General features: G+C 38.0%; 1 protein-coding gene across 6 annotated transcripts in view; it reads right to left on the minus strand.

The window, feature by feature from the left end:
• Positions 1–5612: 5612 nt before the first annotated feature.
• CCDC85A (coiled-coil domain containing 85A) overlaps positions 5613–20377 on the minus strand; it is a 199427-nt gene continuing 184662 nt past the window's right edge. For 2 of the 6 annotated variants that reach the window (XM_035001510.1, XM_035001511.1), the window contains one exon: positions 5613–7316. In XM_035001510.1, coding sequence (XP_034857401.1) covers positions 7227–7316 — 90 coding nt within the window. In that variant the 3' untranslated portion in view covers positions 5613–7226. Of the gene's footprint in view, positions 7317–11247; positions 11347–14800; positions 14921–17899; positions 18035–20377 lie in introns of all 6 variants that reach the window. The other 4 variants (XM_035001512.1, XM_035001508.1, XM_035001513.1 and 1 more) reach the window with 4 other exon arrangements.

Genomic DNA, 20377 nt, shown 5'->3' on the forward strand with positions numbered 1-20377 from the left:
TGGGGCAGGAGCTGCTTTGGAGCTGTGCCCTTCCGGGTGGTCTTGTTGTGTGGGGAGGGTCTTCAGGGAAATACCAGGCTGGGAATGGAGGTGCTAGCAAGTTATATAGAGAGTGTTCGCACTGGTTCCTGAAAGGGTCCAGATATCTAGGCTGGATAGCAGATATATGGAGGGCAAGAAAAGTGCCTACCAGGACAAATCTCCTGCAGATCCCTGCACTCCAGCACACATTCTAAGATTAGTGAAAACTCCTTCATGATGTATACCCCAGGTGGTTTTTAATCTGCGGCTGCTATGCTGTGTCTCAGGCCAAATTATTTAGTGTGCTGGCCCTTTAAGGGTAGGGACTCAGTTTCCTCTAATCCTTAGGCTCTCCTGGATTTAAGCCCTGCTGATTTTCAAACCAGATATTACAGGGATTCATCTTCCCAGTGTAGGTCCCCAGGGCAGATATGGGGTCTGATCCCCTTATGCCTCCATGCTCATGATATCCCTCCCATTTGTGGTTAGTTGTGTTGGGGGTTTGGTTTTTGACTATGCCTCTGCCCCTCCTTCCCCTTTTGATGTGACCTTCTCTTTTTTGACTAGTTGTGGCAGATCTGTTGTAATAGATGTAGTTATTGCTTCATTATGCTTATCAAACTAGGTGAGCTCAGGATCCTTCTAATCTGCCATTTTTCGCTGGATTTCCTTGTATATCTTATTTACAAAGAATTTTGATATTGGTGACAGAAAACATCTTGACTGAATATGATCTTGACTGTATATAATTTGTTGCTAAGACTATCACTAAGCAAAGTTTCCTACTGTGGCAAGTTGCCAATACTGCATATTCACAAGTCTCTGGAATATCGTGGTTTGGCCCATTTCAAAACTTTATGGTTTCTCCAGTGAAGACTTGCATTAGGCTCATCTCCTTGAGGGTCCCCTGGCTCCATTTTAAAACCTCCCTTGCCATAAATTACCCCATTTCATTTCATCTTTTACATACTGATAAGGTACACGTTTACCCAACCCCAACATAGGAAAAAGTGCAAGTCTCTATAGGATTTGGGTGCTTTGGAAAACTCTTATTTTCCACTTAGCATAGTGCCTTTTTACCCTTTTACTCTCTGGCAAAGAGCGAGCACACATGGGACCGAGGATCATAGCAGCAAGCCACCTTTGAGAAGGCAAAAATACTTGAGAAGTAAATTAAAGCTCTGGGCATCTCCCACGCAGGGTCACCCTCTGAGTTAGATATAACTGTAACTCTAAAAGGTATGAGTTAGGTGCTGTGGCAGAGACAACAGAAGGAGAGTGTACGCTTAGAATTTTGGTCAGCTTTGAAAGGGGGCAGAAGCCTGACATATCCCATAGAGCAACAGCTCCTAGCAATGTGCACTCCTTCAGGAGAGCTGCTCAGGAAGGAACAGCCTATCATGGTAAGAATGTCCCTTCAAATCAATGTGTGGGTTGAGAATGTTTCATCCATTCACCTCTCCCATGACTCAAATCCCACTTTGACTAAGTGGCATGCCTATTTGCAGCAGAGGAACACCATGTTTGCCAGCTTACTGTCTTTAGAAATGGTGGTGTCGATAGACCTGTAAATGCCCACGCTTCTATTCCTATGGTGGCCCGAGTGGCCTGTAGAAAGGGGGTGGGGGAAATTCCAACTCATGTCTCATATGGGTCTACAGATGGGTCCGGTTGGGGCAACCTGCCCATATGGACTACAGTTACTCTTCTGCCCAGTACTAACACCATCTGGATGGAAACGAATGGACCACAGCAGCCATGGGCTGAACTCAGAACTGTTTGGCTAATGATCACTCATGAGCCCTGGCTGTTAACCCTTTGCATTGACATTGGGCTCTTCAAAGTGATTAACCCTTTAGCCCTACTTGCTAGTTTTTTTATTCTATCACACAAAGAGAATACAGAACCTCTTTTTTTTTTTTGTGACAGTAAAGGAATCGCTTGTTTAGACACACTCTGTTTATTTCAATAAAACTAAGCTATTGTTGTATCCTCCAATTTGCTGTATTAGGAGACCATATATCCAAGTCATGGCATATACAGTGTACAATTTTATTGAATAAGATTTTGGGTAGTCTGTAACAGAATCCTAAATCAAAGTAGTTTAAAACAATATGGAAAAATTGAATCTATTTGAGAGTCCGAATCAGAGTGGACTCCAGACAAGGTATAATCGGTGTTTCAGCCACCTTTCTCCACTATTCTCTTGGCTCTACATTTTCCTATAAGCTTTCTCTTCAGGATGACTTTTCTCATGACAGCCCACATGATTATAGGCAACAGAAAACTCTTAGCACATCCAACACTAGACAGGAAAAAACCTCTCTCCTACCCATCCAATAAAATTTCTTCCAAGAGTTTAAATTGAAATGAGCCTTGTTAGGTCTTATTGCCACAATTGGACCATAGGAATGCCATGTGTTGATTGGCTTAAGACTGACTTCTTGAGCCAATTATTAACATGTAGGATGAGATTACCAAGGCCAGCTTTGAGTCTAGGCATTAATCAAGATTCAGCTCTGGAACTGGAAATTGCTTCTATGGATTTACTGGAACAGTGTAGAGGAGGGGTATGTGTCTAAAGCAAAGGAAGGCTCTCTTAGGAGGAAAAGAAAAATGAATCCTGGGTAACCAATGTGTTCACATGCATGTGTGTGTGTGTAGCTTTTTAATACAAGGATTAGACTGAGCCTGAGGAATGGTGATGGTTAAAAAAAAAAAAAAAAAACCCTAGAGACTGTTACTTGGTCTGTCAGAAACCCATTCCCACCTAACCTAGATTGCTACAAAGGGAAAACAGATTTTTTTTTTTTATAAGGCCTATCTGAAATGCCATGGTAAGATCATGCAGCTTGGCCCAAACCCAACGAGTCCATAAAATCAAAGGCCAATTTCAGACACTTTCTGCTTCTATAAATTGCATTCCTGATTGGCATATGAATCTGTTGCCATGGACATTATGATGTATATTGTATGCTATTGCTTCAGAACAGGATCTAGAAAACTAAGGGTCCTATGATGGGAAAGGAAAATTCTTCTTGGTAATGAGACCAGATGGAATTATAACTTGGGCATGAAAACTATGGAAAAACCCTATTGTAAAAATGAGAGGATCTTCTGTTTTAAAGGGACATTCTTAAATCTCAATGAAATGAGACCATACTGCACGTGTGTTTTATTACTTCAATGGTTTTGAGATAGCCTTTGACATTAAAACTTAAAATAAGGCAATTAAAAAACAAATATGAAGAGAAGGATGGAAGAATGAAGGAAGATGGTATAGGAAGTAAGGGAAAGCACTATGGGAACAATAGTAGCCATTTCTCTTAACTTTCAGACTTTTAAAAATCTTCCGCTGAATTCTGGCAAAATTTCTTGGCTTCAAGCCTGCTAAATTGCTCTCAGCAGTGTCCTTTCTGCTATATGGCCAATGTATTGAGTTTTTCACATTAACATTTTATTCTCAAGATGTGAAATTAATTCTTTATAATGAATGCAATACTTACCTCTTTTTGAGAATACTGGTCATACTTCTGAAAATCTCTTAATTATTTTCCTTGGATTCATTAAGTTGTGTGCTTCTGTTTCATAGTCATGGCTTCCCTCCAATGTTGGGTGATACTTGGTTGTATACCCATCTTAGTATGGCTATTTCCTCATTAACCTGTGTTTACCACACAACTTGCTAGAAGAAATGGGTCAGGATGCTGTGTTTGGGAGATACCTGATCCTAAGTGTAAGGGGGATGGTGGGACAAACTTCTAGGTAGGCTGTGTCCGTACTAATGATCTGGGCACCGATGGTCCTTTTTCCTCTGGGTGTTTAAAAAGTGGAAGGCTTTGCCCTGTGCCTCCAATTCAAGTATCTTTACTCTCTGCTCTGGCCTAGGAGAAATTATCCTTTGTTCTCTGTCTGACCCAAGGAGGGAGATTATATGCAGGAGTTAAAATGTTTAACTACTGTCAGTTGCCCCAGAAGCCCATACAATGCAGGTTCAAATTCTGCCTGATTTGGAATACCCTTGCAGCCATTCTGTTGTCAACAATACCCTCCGTCACGTGCTTTGAATAATGAATCCATTGTTCAACCAGATACTCTTTGTCTTCCATTTCTCAAGAATTTACCTTAATTGCTGGTTCATAGAGTACACTATTTGTTATGTTCTAGTGGGATTATAAATTAAATAGCTCTTCTACCATTTTTGGAGTTTAAGGCAAGAGGAGGGAGCTATCGCAGATATTTTACCATTTTTATGTGAAAGTCTTTATTCTCAAATGTTTTCAGTGATATGAAAATTACAGAATTAAATAGTTGTGGAAATTTTGTTTTTCAAACATATCATTCCTATGAGAATCAGACCATTATCCCTTTTTTCTCTCCATTTCCACCATTGCCATCTGGGATTGGCCAGGAAAAGGCCTGAAGATATATAGACTGGATGATCTACAGAAAACAGTGCTTGAAAGTTGAACTGTGCAGCTAGAATCTCTTGATGTGGTTCCTTCTCCTAGCCTAATGGTATGACATCGCCACAGCTCATGGGTCTAGGCTCCTATGTCTTGGAAGACTTATCATTGTTCCTTGTGGACTGTCAAGACCATGAGCTTTGGAACTATGGAGACTCTAAGGAACCTTAAGACGATGCAATGAGATAGATGTTCTCTTCTTTCAGCATGTCAGGACACAGAGGCTCAGCAAGGTTAAGTTGTTTGAACTCACAGAGCTAATTATAGAATGAATGCTGAACTTGCTGGCCCAAAGTCTGCTTTGCTAAAGCCAGAGAGCCTTTATTCAGTGCTGTACTTTATAAAGCATACTTTCTGTTGGCTCCAGCCAATGTGATGCATGACACGCTCATATCCAATGATGTATTACTGGATGTCACATCCTATCTGAATTTTCTATTGTGCCTTGAGCATGTGCTAGAAACTTGAAAGGCATTCATTTGAAAAGCTTAGATTATGATTGTCAGTCTGTCAGCTTCAAGGCCAGTAAAGATATTCTGCCAAGATGTATAAATTAACCTTTGTTCCAGAGAAAAGGAGATCATAAACTGGTCACATAAGAGAATGATGCCACACATTTTTATTGATAAACATGTTAGGTAATAGCAAGATTCAGGCCCTGGACTCAGTTAAAGTTGAGGCTAATGCTCAGTGTAGGAAGTCTTATTCCTGTCTTAGTGGTTTCCCAGAAATAGGTGTGTATGTGTGCATTTGCCAATTTATCTTTGTCATATATGTATATGTTTAAGTATAGAGGCCAAGTTTTCCACTCTGCAGTATTTCCCCCTAGTATATTTCCTCTTGTTGACTGCTTTAATAATTTTAATGTATATGAATTATAGCAAGTGAAAGATTTTAACTGATTTTTAAATATTCTTAAATACAAATTTAAATTAACTACATTATAACAGAACAGCGTGAATTAACGTGAATATTAAATCCCTCATTAGCATATTTTGAAAGAGTCCTTTGTTTTATATTTAAGATAATGAATCATCTGTATTACCATCATACAGAAACATTGTGCTACTTAGTGACTATTAGAAATCTACGCAATGTAGGAAAAACATTTTGAAGGAAAAACACTGAGATTAAATAATTTATTACCATTGCTAAGATGAACACATATACTTGATACTCAATTTTATGCAGAACTTTAAAAAAATAGTTTTAATACAGTATCAAAATTTACACAAGTATTTTGTCAAAAGACCACTGTTCCTTGTATTAGCTTCTGCAGTGTCTACTGCAGGCACAAAAACTTGTTTTAAGTGTCTTCAGAGCGTAGGAATACAACAATTTAAGGATGAAAGCTTTTCTACAAGAGAAGGTGTAAATATAGCGAGCAATTTTTTTTTTACAGAGTAATATAACATTTCAAAAAGAAAAATAAGCTTAACTGGTAAGCCAATTACAATAATTAGAGATAATGCTATAGTAAATTCATAAATATTTTCTGAAAACAGGGCTGTTTTTTCATCACAGTAACATTTTAAAAAGTATAACGAAAGTCCTTCACGTTCCTTCACCAATGACAACACACTGTAATGAGTCCATTTAAAAACATCTGCTATGAACCCAATCTTATAATTTTAAACTACAATAAAAATTTAGCATTCTGGCACATTCATACAAGAAACTATCATTGCATTTAAAAAAACACAAAATACCTATCATAGCATTTCCAATACACACAGTCTAGATATATATATACCAAAAATAAGAAACTAAGCAAAGCTAGCACCTCTTTTTCAAACCTCAAGCAATCTGAACAAGAGCTTTTAGCCTCAATAATGAAGGACATGCGTCAGTTTCATAAAACGTTAGCTGCTGTAGGCAAAGCTTTTTTCATAAATGCAGTGCAATATTTTAAAGTTTACATAGTTTATTAAATATAACAGCAGATCTAGAAACTAAATTGTAGAAATTGACATCTCACAGCTGGAAACACTTAGAAAAATTATGTTTGCTTGTTCTTTAACTGGAATTAATATTAACATCAATGGATACACTGAATGAATATGGAAGTTGGTATGTCCCCGAGATGTCTTCATGAATATAGTAAGATTAAAAGAAAAGAAATATTTATCTTGATCACTTGAAATAAATGGTACTCTCTGATAAGCACTCTACGAAGTCTTGCTACCCTTCTAGCTGGTAAAGAGAATTTATGTGGTATTTTTAGCACCTCAACAGTCAAAACAAAATCCCAGAAACCTAAGCTTATCTTACATCCAAATTCACTATGCATCAGGAATTCATAATTTGTTGACTAAAATATAAGAAGTAGGTGCCCAACTCCCAAACTTGGAAAGCTGGAAGACCCCTCTTTCTCAACACAGCATGCTAGAAAAGTCCCACCATTCTGTGCAATGAGTCAACTCCTTCAAACCCACTGAGGCCCTACTGGATTCTTCTAATCATGCAGGTTTCCCAGTGACAAGCTTAGATCTGAGGAGTCAAAAACATTTTAGTTCTAATGAAAATAGTGGTACCCAAATGGTGATTTTCAAAGCTGTTTGAGATGAGCTGTTGTGGACATGGAAATGAGAGACGTGAAATACAGCATCAGTAATACTAAAGGTTTTAGAGGGAAAATATGTGCAATATACAATCACTCCAGGTTATTCAGTGAGTCCAAGCTTTTTTTCTTCTTTTCTCTCTCTGGCAGTGGTGATCTCTTGTTTGAAAGAGTGCCTTTCACATTGGTCCTTTGTACTGGTTTCCAGACAAATGTTGCCTAATTCCAGGACAGGAACCTGCAGCATCTCCAAGTTTCCTCCACACAACCTTAAGAAAAGTAAAATGCATAAATAAAAATAAGCATCTTAATTGCCCCATTCACAAAGAGAGTTGTGGTTTTTAAAGGGGGCTCTATGAAGGGGCAAAGAGGAATGTGAAGACGAGACGAAATACCTCCATGAATGAGCTCAAACACAGTGAAATGTGATGGAAGTTTCTAACTCATAAGAGCTGCTCAGTGGAGGGAACTACTAGGCTTTGTCAGCAATCAGGGTCAAAATTCAAGAAAGACGTGCCAACTTACTCTAGTTCATGAGTGGTCTGCAACTCAAGCTGTACACTGTGCACTTGAAGCTTACACAGTAACTCCCACTCTCTGACTGCACTGGTAGAGGGGAGGCATGGTCATTTTTTTTTTTAAGCTAATATAATTCTGTATAGCCACAATTAAGAACACATGAGCAAAATCATCCTGGTTTCCATATCCTACATCTTGAACCAGGGATACCACAATGTTTAATCCACTAAGGAAAAGGAAGGAGTTTTTGTTCTTGAGCTATTTAAGCCCTGAACTACTAGCCTTAGGGCCACTAGTCAATTTCCCTGGCTTTCCCTATAGAGTGGGGGGCCCTCAGTCATAAATCTTAGCTACCAAATAGTATAAAATCTCAGATTATCGAAGCAGAGAACATCCAAATGCAGGGAAAATATTAATACATTCAAGAATAAGTAGATACAATATGTCAAAAATTGAGGGACAACGGCAAAAGATGAGATTAAGAATATAAAGTAAAACCATGGAATTCACCAATGATATACCAATATGCTAATGCTAATTGGAAAATGCACCCTCCTTCCCCAGATTAACAGTCATTACCCTCCTTAGGGTGATTCGCTATGAAGATTATTTTCAGATTGATTCTTTACATAGCTCTAACATGAACACACCAGTGGGTTCATTATTGATATTTTTTTTTGCATTTATTTTAAATAGAGCAGATACTCTAGGGTAACCCAATACTATTCATTGTTATACGTAAGAATATAAGGTGCTGTCTACCTTCATTCCTAAGCCAATGAAGCCATTCGTCTTCTTGTGGACACAACTATGTGGCAGAAATGACCTGTCCTATTTGAAGAAGAGTGTACTAATGGTCTTTAAATAGTAGGAAAGGAATGATCTAGCAATGGAGGGTTCAAGCTGCCCACAAGGGAGTTAGGGAAATTCTCATTTCTTAATAGTGAAAAGGTACAAACACTGAATCAGGGAGCCAAGGGATGCTACAAGACTTACTTTCTAGCCCCTTACATGGTATATACAAATACAGCTGACCAGAATGCTTTGAATGTCTGAATCTATCCTCTGCTGCTAAGCCAAAGACCTCCAGGAGCACTGACACAAAGCATTAGATGGTTACAACTCCAAACTGCAAGCGCTCTCCAAGTATTCCATTGTAGGATACCATGGGCCTTAACCCTGAAATTACTATGTGGTGAAAGAGTCCAAGGCGGCAGAACTCTGAAATGAGCCAGTGATTCTAAGGCAGACACAGGGTAGTGACTTGTTAACTAAAAGAATAGGTGGGTGTCTGAGTCCACCAGTCAAATATTTCAGCTGTTCTCAGGGAATTTATAAGAGCCAAACAGACCTAAAAAAAAAAAAAAAATACCATTATTACAAAAAGATATACTGCACTTTAAGAAACGAAATCTATTTTTGTGGCACAATTTGGGAAGAGAATAAAAGCACCTCTTACTAATCAACATGATGTTAACAGTCACTTCCTTGGGACTCCTTGTACAGATGTTGACAACTGATCTCCAGGAGGAACACCAGAAAGAGGCAAAACTTACTATCCTAAGTTCTGAGGCTTCGAACTGATCTCACATTATAAGAAAACTCCATTTCTGTGACATTATTATAAAAGCACATAGTTCCTCTACTAGGTTTAACCACCTTAGCTTGTTTCTAAGAAATTATCTGTGAAAATTTCTCTCAATCTGTTTTTCCCTTTATTCTCCAGTATGCACTATGTGTGTTCGATGTTCAAATAATTTGTAATGGTGACAAAAATATTTTAAATCAACATCTTTTTGTCTTAGCTTTTAACAAGTTTCCAAATGTAAGAGTACTAATCATCAGATTGGTGTTGGCTTGCATTTTTTCATCAAATTTTGGGAATCAAAGACAAAAGTGGACAAGGACCCCTAAAGAACTGCTAAAGGCAAACAAGGAGGGCAAGCTTTTGGCTTCCTGAAAATACCTTCTACAGGGAAAAACACCACTGCACTGCATATGGTCTTTTGAAGCATTTTTGGAAATATAGGCCTACAAAAAGATCAACACGAACTAATCGAGACCCAGTCCATTAATACGTTTCTTCTGTGACTAAGAAATGAATTTTCTAATGTCCAGAAGTCTTATATCTAACAAAAAGGCAAGAAAACAACCAATCCTGACTTGTATTTTTACAGAACTTCACACATTTCTGGAAGATGCATTGCTTTTCATTCTTGGGGAAAGAAAATGGAAGGCCCCAGATTTACCCCATTTGGAAAAGTGGTGATTGCTAGTATTCCGAGGACATCTGGGTATAGTCCTGACTTACTGTTCATTAGAGAACAATTCAAGCAAGCAACTTTATTTTGGGATTTTAGCTTCTTCAAACATAAAATGAAAATGTGGGGATCATATCCAGAGCTTCCTCTGCAACCTGCTCAGGGGCTGTGGTGAAACTCCACCATCTGAATTACAAAGGATCCTGTTGTACTATTTGGAGAACCACCTGTGGAATGATCGCTGTGCTCCCTTCTAGTTCTAGAATTCCTAACGTCTGAACTTTATTTCTCATTCCGTAGTCAACAGATGAGAAGCAACAGGCATTTTTTTTTTAAGGTGTGTGGCTTAACTTTTAATCTGAAGGAAATATTCAAATTGAAAACCCTAAGGACAGGCTGAAAAGCTACAGAAGGTGTGAAGAGTGGTGCATTAGGGGAAATTATGACTTCTCGAACCAATGACCTTTTGAAAACAGATGAAAACATGCAGGAAAGAAAAATAACTTGGAAAGAATTTCAAAAGAAAAACAGCTACAACACAAAGAAGCAGGAGACTAAAACTGTGGCCCCAGCACATATAGAATGCCCAGGGGACTTAAAACATTTACTGGATTCCAAGAACACCTCAGGGAAGTAGATACATGAGAATATCTGGCCCTAATAGCTTAAAAGCATTTCTAAGCAATTTTGATAGCCTAATGGACAAAGAATAGGATAAAAGTACAATATAGAGCCAATTAAAATCAATGCTTAATCTCATTTTTGCTTTTAACAAATGTATTCCCCTACAATATTCTTTTTAGCTTTCTAACAAACTTCAGTTATATTCTTGATTAAATGATATACCTATGCAAATTACTCAATTTAGCCAGGGATTAATAAAATCCAAATCACATTATTGATATGCATCAAAACAGCATGTCATTTTTTTTTAACCATGTTCTGCTCTGATTTCTGTGTGTCCATTCTTATTCACCACTGAAAGGTAAAGATACTACTTTGCAGGACATGAAGTGTCCATATCACATGATTTTTTTTTTTCCAAGTATGGTTATAAATAAGTCTGAAGAAGGCTGTGTTTTATCACAGGTTTTTAAACACTGATTTTTAGGTACTGCTTAAAAGTATGAGACAGAAACCTATTTCTCAAAACTAGCACCACAATATTTTAGACAATAAATTTTTTAAAATGCTCATAGATCATTCTGGAATCCAGAAGTGGCTGATTATCGCTTACCTGAATATTTTATGACTTAATAAAACTGCAATAAAATATACTAAAGATAAAAATGGGAATTGGTTTTATTTTCATATAAAAATATAAAGGCATTTGGCCAGCATTTTAAAAAGTAGGTATTCATAAAGTAAGCTACGATGGGGCTTTCAACACAGAATACACAATAAAGCACATTAAACTTACATTGCACATTTCTCTGACTATAGCTTTTTCTGTCTCACTAAGGTCATTTTCATACTCTTTACCCTGTTGACGATCTATAGTTTCCTGAACATCCAAGACCTGGATTTGTTGAAAAAGAAAAGCAAATTTCACATGGAAAAATACTTGTTAGTTATGAATTAAACCATCAAGGAGCTCCCCTTTGTAAAACCTTTGGTTTTCTCCGTGTCTGCATATCAGAGTGGATTAATATATGGCAAAATTTTTAAAATAGTTGATCTAAAATCTAAAAGGGATCAATTCTACTTGACTTTCAAATGACCATGAAAAGCAATCTTATCACTAATAGTCAATTGAATGTATCTAATCGTAGACATTAATGAATTTAGTTAAGTGGGTCATTAAGATAACATGACTGTCAACCATTTGGAGAAATTCTCGCTCCACTGTAAAGATAAGCAGTATAATTAATGATCAGCCAAATAATCCAAATGATATGTAGACATGGCCTATAGAAAAGAGGACTAAAAGATACTGACAGGTGAAACTGGTCAGAACCCAGGAATATGTACATAAGAACTCGAGTGAACATGGACGCTACTGACATCACAGTTCTTGCCTGGACATGTTCCCAGGGCCTAGAAAAGGCCTATGCAAATGATAATATCAAAGAGAAAAACTGGCTCCTTACAGTGAAAATATTTGAGCAACACTTTATTTTTCATTAGAGCAAAGAAAGTGTTGGGATGAGATGCTTTTAAGCAATTTTAGAGGCCTATGATTCCACTTCTCCACGTTATCTCTAAATGGATTCAAAACAATTCTTCAAATATGTCTATAAAGCTTTCATACCATACTTTCTATAGGTCAAAAGGGGAGAAAACTTTGGTTTCGAGTGTTATTTTTTTCTATATCCGCTTATAAGCCAAAGCACAATAGAGCAAAAAGACCCAAGAAAACAAAACCCCCAAAATAACGCTTTTCATAAAAGCTCCTCCAAGAATCACCACTGAACTGTCACATTGCTAAACTCCTTGGTTCTGTTGTCATCCTGGTCAATGCTGATGGTCACACCTAAAGGTGTCACCTGAGAACTGGCACCAATGAACAGCTGAGCCAAAATAAATGAAGCATGAAGTGAGACCTTCATGTCAAGTTCATAGTCTACATGGATATTTACTGGAGTTCAATCCTGCAATAATCTAATTCACAAACTACTCCCTCATTAACTCAAAACATCTAGCCTTTATTACTCTGTAGGTACTACTACTTTAAGGGAGGATATCACGGTAGGAAACAAGCCTCACCCTGCTACTCCGATTAGAGTCCGTTCACATTCTTTCTACACTCAGAGGAAATCCTGACTACGCTCAGTGAATATTCATAGAAAACTTAACTCCTGGAACAAGCTCATTTGCCTACAAATTCAATTTCTAATGCACCTCAGAGAAGTGTACTTCAAATCAGTTAATTTCTACTAAATGAAGTGGAGCTCCAATTAATAGCATGAATTTTAAAGATAAATGTGGTGTTATTACAAGTGGGCTAATTTCTCACACTGATTTACAACACTTTCCTCCCAAACCACAACAACAGTGTTTTCTTAAAGCCTAGAGATTTTTTGGGGGGGGGGGGGAGGGCGTTGGAATCTATCAGAAGATGAGAAACTGAGCCATCGTTCTAATTCTTTCACAACAGAGAAATTTTATGTTATAAATCACCTCTAGGATCTGTGGGCTTTAAAAAACAAAATGCGTGAGTGGCTACATTTCTTCCTTTACATTGTGATATCCCTAAGATGCATTTACCACAGGCACATATTTCTGTTTCATGACACAGTTAACTCATGGAAGCAAACATATTCTGTATTCCAGAGCCTCCCCTTATGCTTCAGTTGCTCAGTACTACCCATCTGCCGAGTGAGGACACTTAACATGTTCTGATTATAACATAGTATCTTTCTCTCTTGAGATAAAAATTTTATATGAAAATTAGAGAACAAATTCAGAGAAAATTGAAGAGCTCCCCCTTGCCCATCCCTTCTTTTTAGGCCATAGGAACACAGGTGCAGTAAAAAATTGGGGAAAAGATTGCAGTGCTATCCACTATGCTGATCTGATTCAAACTACACTTGCCATTTAACAAGGCAACAGGTGGAAACCGTTTTCGATCCGAAAAGCAGAGCAATGTGTTGCTGGAGTATGTGCAGACGCTAACACTACAGGATTGAAGGCACTCATTTTTTATTTCTAGGATGCTTTTCAGATAGCTAGCGTCTGGTTCATGCTCAAGTAACAGCACGTTTAGCATGCTGCTCATGCTAAACTGCGTCCAAATGCTACTGCAGAGAGCAAGATGGTGGTCAGTTGATAAATCAGCACCCCCCAGATACAGGGCAGCGCCCCTCATTCTGGTGTGTCTTCCCATGCAAATTTCTCTCGGTTGCTCACTTGGTGAGTTATTCCAACCAAGACAAGATTGCACTGGCCACCAGCATGGTTCTGCTACCTTCCCTCATCCGCAAGCAGTATATGCTTGGGAGGAGCAACTCATTTCATGGAAGTTACAGCAAAATATGACTGAGGGAGCTAAATCTCCTGCTAAAACCAAATCAAATGCGTATTTTGAATTTCTTATCTGCTTATTTGCTTTATGCATGCCAAAGGAAGTGTGGCCCACTCCAAAAGAGTGCATCTTCATGCTGCTGATAAATCATTCCAAAACCAAAAACATTTTAGTGAGGCTGTGAAACTCCTATGGCAAGTGTGGGACTAAAGCACGCTGCCTACTTTATGGCTCAGAAAGGTTTGATCAAGGCTATGTGTTAGGAATTACAGATCATTTGAAGGACGGTATTGATAAAATTTCAGTGAACCGTCCTAATTTTTAAGGTGATTTTTATTGCCTGCATCAGTTTCTCTTAGATAATATTTATATTATTAATTTTATGTATAGTGCTTATTTATTGGAAAGCTCACTATTGGCAAAGAAAATAATAAATTTCAGCTAAATCTTTTTTGAAGTCCTTGGAGGATCTGAAGTAAAAGCCAAAAATAAAACTAGCTTTCTGAATAAGACCCTCTATTTTCTAATACTCTATGGAAGAGCATTAACTAGAGTTTGAAGACCTAATTTCTATTTAATGAGGGATAGAGGAGGTTTTTAGTTCAAGATTTTCTTTCAGTTGGTTGCACCGTGTACGTCAATTGCATGAAGAAAGAAAAATCGGGTATCCTTCCTTATTTTGGCCAACTCTTGACTCCCTCTTTTGAAGACATGCATGCTACGGACACTGCACATCAAATACCCAGAACGAGAGTTTACACATATGGATATACATGCACATCAGACTTCAACTTCAATGCAGATTGATATGAATCACATTACTCAAAACAAAATGATAAAACTAGAGATTTCAACCAGGAGTACTCAAACTCGTTTCAAAAAAAAAAAATTATACTTCAAAAATTATAGTATCTACGGTTAAAACAAGACTGTGAGGACTACCAGACTATAGCGAACAAGCCACAACACAACTGAAGATCTGGATAAACGGTTGGACACAGTTGGTTACCTTAAGAGAATGTACCACGGGTTCAGGCTGCTGAGAAGGTGTGGTATGTCCACTGAAGCTAGCTGGAGAGTTGGGTGGACTGTTACTCCCATCAGCCCCTGATGACAACCTAAAAGAACCCTTAGTAGAAAATCAACAACTTTGTTATTAAAACAAAAGTCGTTTATAACTGCATAGATGTCATTCAGTATTCAATTTCACTGCCAAATGAGAATCAGCGCTTTGTTAAGTTTTTTCTAGCCTGTCCTAAGATGCTCTCAACCTGTTAATTGGAATACACTTGCTGCTTGACCAGCAAGAACACTTAACCAAGAGCCATCTCTATGCATGTCCAGATGTCATTTCTGATTTGCCAAAGAGAACAATGCCCCCTCAGGAATGCCCATTAAGAACATTTCAAGAATGATTTTTAAAACTTAAAGATACTCAAGAGTAGGGAATTTGTGAGTTACTCAGCAGCTGAGTTAAACATGCTCACTCAGCAAGACAAATGCTATATTCCATATGTCTCAGAAAATATGCACACATCACCTTCTTGCATTGGAGAAATGGTGTGTCTTATAAAACCCTTCTTGGAGGCAGAGAGATTTACCCAAACTCAGCATTTTCTTTAAGGAAGAATTATTTTTTGTTTTTTTAAAAAATAACTATGGCCACAAATTACATATTTGTACATTATTGACTTTGACTTCATTGCTGAAAAACCAGCACTTGGGCATGTTTAACTTGGCCTACGAGACTCATAGTCACCCATACAGGAACTGGGGAAAAGGAAAGCTTCAGTTATGTACCCTCCTAGAAAAAGCAGCCAAATGGGAATTTTCCAAACCTGTTTTTATGGAGATCATGACACTCGAAGGGCCTGAGAGATTTTAATTTCTGTCCAACAAATCTACGTATTTTCTTTATGCCTAACAGATTAATAATTGCTCCATTCACCTTGATCTTATGACTCTAATACCCTGAGAAGGAGCCACTGAAGATGGCTTCATAAATGGAAGACAACTGTGGTTAGGGACATTTATTTTCCAGCACCTACAGAAGAGCTTCTGTGTTGTGCATTTTGGGGATGGGAGGGAAAATCTGAGAGCAGCAACAGTTATAAGTATGGGTTTTATGCAGACCATACTATTTGTAGAGAATTTGACAATTCTCATTGATTTTTACAAAGATTATCATTTTTGCAATTTGGGGTATCTTCCCCCTTCCCTTGTCACTGTCCTTTCTTCCTACATCCTTGAAGGCTATTCTTGCCACCTCACAAGCCAACTAGAGCCATGTTCTTTTCCTTGCTCAAAGAATTATGAAATCAAATCAGGTCCTGCCCCCACCCTTACTAGCCACCAGGGAGAGGAAGCTGTGGAATAGGACATTTAGAGGACCTCTCCAGCTCTGTCCTCCACTGCTACTAATAATTATGTTAATAGCAGGTGATGACACAGGAAAGCCAATTATAATAGCCCCAACACCTTCTGGGGGAAAAATGTCTATGTTTTCCTGTATTTGTAATTCAGATCAAATCGGACATAATAGTGCCCAATACAAATAATAGAAGGGAACTTATTAGAAATTTAAAGGTGGTGAAGGGGCCTACCATTCCCACCCCCACCCCCAACATTACCACCAGATTTTGGACATCCTCTTCCTCTGTAGAGATGAAATGTTTCCAAAATGAAGGAGTTCTAAAGGAAGCTCTTCTCTGAATAGCTCTGGTCCCCTACTATTCTCTTTCCCTACCTGCTACCACCCTTAGGAATGGTTTTGAAAAGGGCTCTGAGGGTGATGCGGAGTTCACTGCAAACTTCTCATTTAGGACCCACCAACGCAAAGCAGTTGGCCCTCTAACTGGTAATCTCACTGGGCAGGCCATAATTCTCGGCTATTCCTCCTTCCAACTCTTCCTTTCCAACCTTCTGCTGCCCAGCCCTTCTGTTTCAAATGTTCCCTTCCCAAACTGGCAAAATGGTAGGCATATCAATTCTAGCATGCTTTTGCTTGGGCATGGGGCCTTCGATCTTTCAGGGCATTTAGATTTAAAAGAATTTCTAAAATTAATGATAACTGGTTTCCCTAAACCAAATCCTTTGGGTAAGTTGGCATTGTTTAAACTTAAGGAGAGTCCTGTTCTTCCCTTAAACACTCTCTTATTTTTTTTTTTTAATAATAACAATACCTAAAGTCGGAACTGCACAGTGGGGAAAACTCATTCAAGGATTAAAGTTCTACTTCAAGTCTTCTTGGTAAGCCAAGGACTAGGTCACTGGAAAGATCAAGGTTCATATTTCACATGGTTATTGTAAAGTCACAAAGGTAAGCAAATGCCTGGTAAAGTTGTACACCAATGTGTGCTCCGTTGTTTTCTAGATTATAACACAAGCACTTCATTCTATCACATCCCATTTAATTACTCTAAAATAAAAGGCTATATATCTTTGTGACTGATATCTGGAGAATTATCTACCTACTCTCAGTTGACTAATACATTTTCACGTAACTATTTTTAAAATATGCTGAGCGAAATGTTAGTGAAACAACTGATTTGAAACAGTCCCTTGCAATTTATTACAATAACATTAAGCCTGTTTGTTTAAATTGTAACTTGGCTGGCTCAGGAGACAGGGAATTTAAAAAGAAGAAAATCTTAATAAAATTGGAAATGTGACTCCCAGCTTCCGGGTTGCTTGTTTCCAAACGACTCATGATCGCAGAGTGCACACACCACCTCTTGGGTCAGCGAGCACTTTTATAGGGCAAGGAATAGTTTTCTGGGCTGGTCTACAGACGATTCATTTTCATGGCCATGGACCTTTTAAACTCCTTTTCATGAAAGATGCAGGGTACCTTCCATGCATCTCCAGTGCATGGGGTTATTCAACTTTCAACCCCAAGTTCAGGAAAAATAAATAACAACACTGACGCTGACCGATTAGGAGATGAACGACTCTACTCCCAGCTTCCCTCCCCAGATTCAGACACACATAGCACCTTTCTTTCATGTGTACAGATTTACTCTCTCCCACCCCAGTGTAACTCTTCGTCTAGCAACAGAAGCCATCTGTATGCACAAGCAAACGCAGCAGCTGACTCATCTTCACTCACCGGGAGAGTGGGCAGGCATCGTCCTATTCCTCGGCACCCTTGCCACCACTGCAAGACCCGCCGGGCTCTGGGACCCCAGCCTTTCTCCATATTTGAGCTGTTTCTAGTTGGAGGTTGCCTTCTATTCTGGGTGGCCTTATATTTGGAACAATATAGTACAATCACTCAGAACGATACTCTTTCCCAAGTCTCAAGAAAGCAGATAGAACAAGAAGCTTAATGAAATGAACCACAATGACCACAATGGTAAGCTGTAACATGCACCTCGAATTAGGGGAACAATTAAAATAAAAACAGAGTCCTATTAGAGCTAATACTGATTTTTTTAAAAAAGGTTTTGACTAATTCTTAAGCTATCGAAAAGAGGTAGATGATAATGCCAAAATTCAAAAAAACGAAACAAAACAAAACAACACTGAAGCTACTTAGACAACTTTGTTTTGTTGGTTTTACTTGTGAGAAACAGAGAATTAACCGTTAAGTTTTCCTAGTGTTTAAAACTGTGTAACTTCAGAACTTAACAGAAATTATTCAAAATGCAATTGGGAGCACTATGCTCTTTTTTTAAGAAACACAAGGTGGGTAGATATATTCAGTAATACTTAGAAAAACTGGCACTGTATCAAATTCTCAGCAACATTTGTGCACATTGAAGAGTATGTAACAAGCTAAGGTCATTGCTGCGTTAAAATATTTTACATGGGACATACACATCATTATCAAAATTTCTATTAGTTAATCTCCAAATTTCTATACTGGTTAGAACTAGAGATAGCAGATAAATAAAAATTTTCCCCTAATTTTCAGTTTTTTCTATGACTAAACAGCATAATTTTATTAAAATTATCAAAAGCAAAATGAACTCACTTGAACAATTTCCTCTCCCTGACAACATTCACTAAGACCCTTATCTAGGTGTGCTATGTCCTAAGGAATAAGCATTTTTTTTAAATATAGAAAATTCAAATGGTCCCCAAATTCCAGTGTCTGAATGTATAATTTTAGGACACTAAAAAATGACAACATAATTCTTCAGTTCCCACCGATCTCTTTTCCTAGAAGCATGTGCTGTGTTGTGAATAGCACTGGTCTAATTTTCACTCTTCTCCAATGTTTGGAGGTTGAACAATGAAAAAAAGAGTAATGATGACCAGCAGTTGGTACTGGCAAATCTCTCTTCTGAATCTGTGGAATCAGTGGAACCAGTTACCTATTAAAAAAGTCAGCCACACGTATTCCTCACATATAACAGAGAAAATTATATATTTGGACTATGATGATCATTTCATTGTAAGCAACACAGATTTGAACATGGCTCTTTCAGTGATCATCTCATGTGTCAGTGTCTAATTTCTTCCCATCAAAAGAATTCTATCCAATAATTTATAATATAGTTTATGGCTCAAAATCCACCTCTCCCCCCCAATTTGCATAGTTCTATTCTTGAGATGATCATTAAAAAGTACTGCCTTTTTGTTTTGTTTTGTTTTACAAACGAGTCCTATCTTCCAGATTTGGTTCCCTTCATTACTTAAACATCTCTCAGATCTTATGTTTTCGGATTCAGTGACTGAGTAAGACACACAGGGATTCCTACTTTCGTTCTTCCTTAATGATTGAACCTCAATGTCTCTCCATTGTAACAAGCTCATTATCATAACCATGAAATCTAAGGTAACATCTATAGCCATTTAGAGGCCTGCTGGAAGGAGCGGCCCTTTAGCTACAACCTTTCCCCACTTTTGTAAAGTAGATACAACATGAAAAAATAGCTGTGCCTTTCAGCATCTTGTAAACGGTTCTTTTAAGACATTAAATAAAGATTGCATAGTAGTATTAATCTGATAAGAGGGGGCAATATACATGGGCCAGATTTTTGTGGAAGAATAAACTACTTGGTGATATAACCATTTTAAAGGGAAAGATACTCTTAGAATCAGGATTATTGACTTTCTACTCATGTGGGCAACTTAAAAAAAAAAACTCCGGGTCATGGAAAACTGTGTTCTGGACTGGCCATCATTTTGAGCTTCAAGTAAATTGAATGGTATTTATGGGCTAATGAAAGCTAGCTCTCTGCTAGCTCTGTATAATTGTCAATGATGCTCTTTTCTGAAGGCTACTTCATAAAACGTAATGAGCCTCACTAACTCTGTAGGTAGAATTATTTTTGGCAATTCAGAGCTTGAAGTGGGGGAACCCAGATTCTGGCCATCAACTTGGAGAACAACTCCAAACCTTAAAAAAGTCACTTTCTATTTTCTGAGGAATTCTATTTTGCTTAGTTTTGTTTTCTTCAGTTTTCCAAAATTCCAAGTTTATAAAGAATGCCTGAATGACCCTTCTAGTCCCCTAGAAATCAGCTCCTTTATATCCAGGTATGTAGAGTAACCCATAAATTAATTGAGGTATCAGGAGGACCCACTCTAAATGCTAATAGCAAAGTAATGCTCTGCGTCAAGACTGCGTGGGAGGTAA

Source organism: Mirounga leonina, unplaced genomic scaffold (assembly GCF_011800145.1).
Source record: "Mirounga leonina isolate KUSES-001 unplaced genomic scaffold, KU_Mleo_1.0 Mir_125, whole genome shotgun sequence".
Classification (NCBI taxonomy): Eukaryota; Metazoa; Chordata; class Mammalia; order Carnivora; family Phocidae; genus Mirounga; species Mirounga leonina.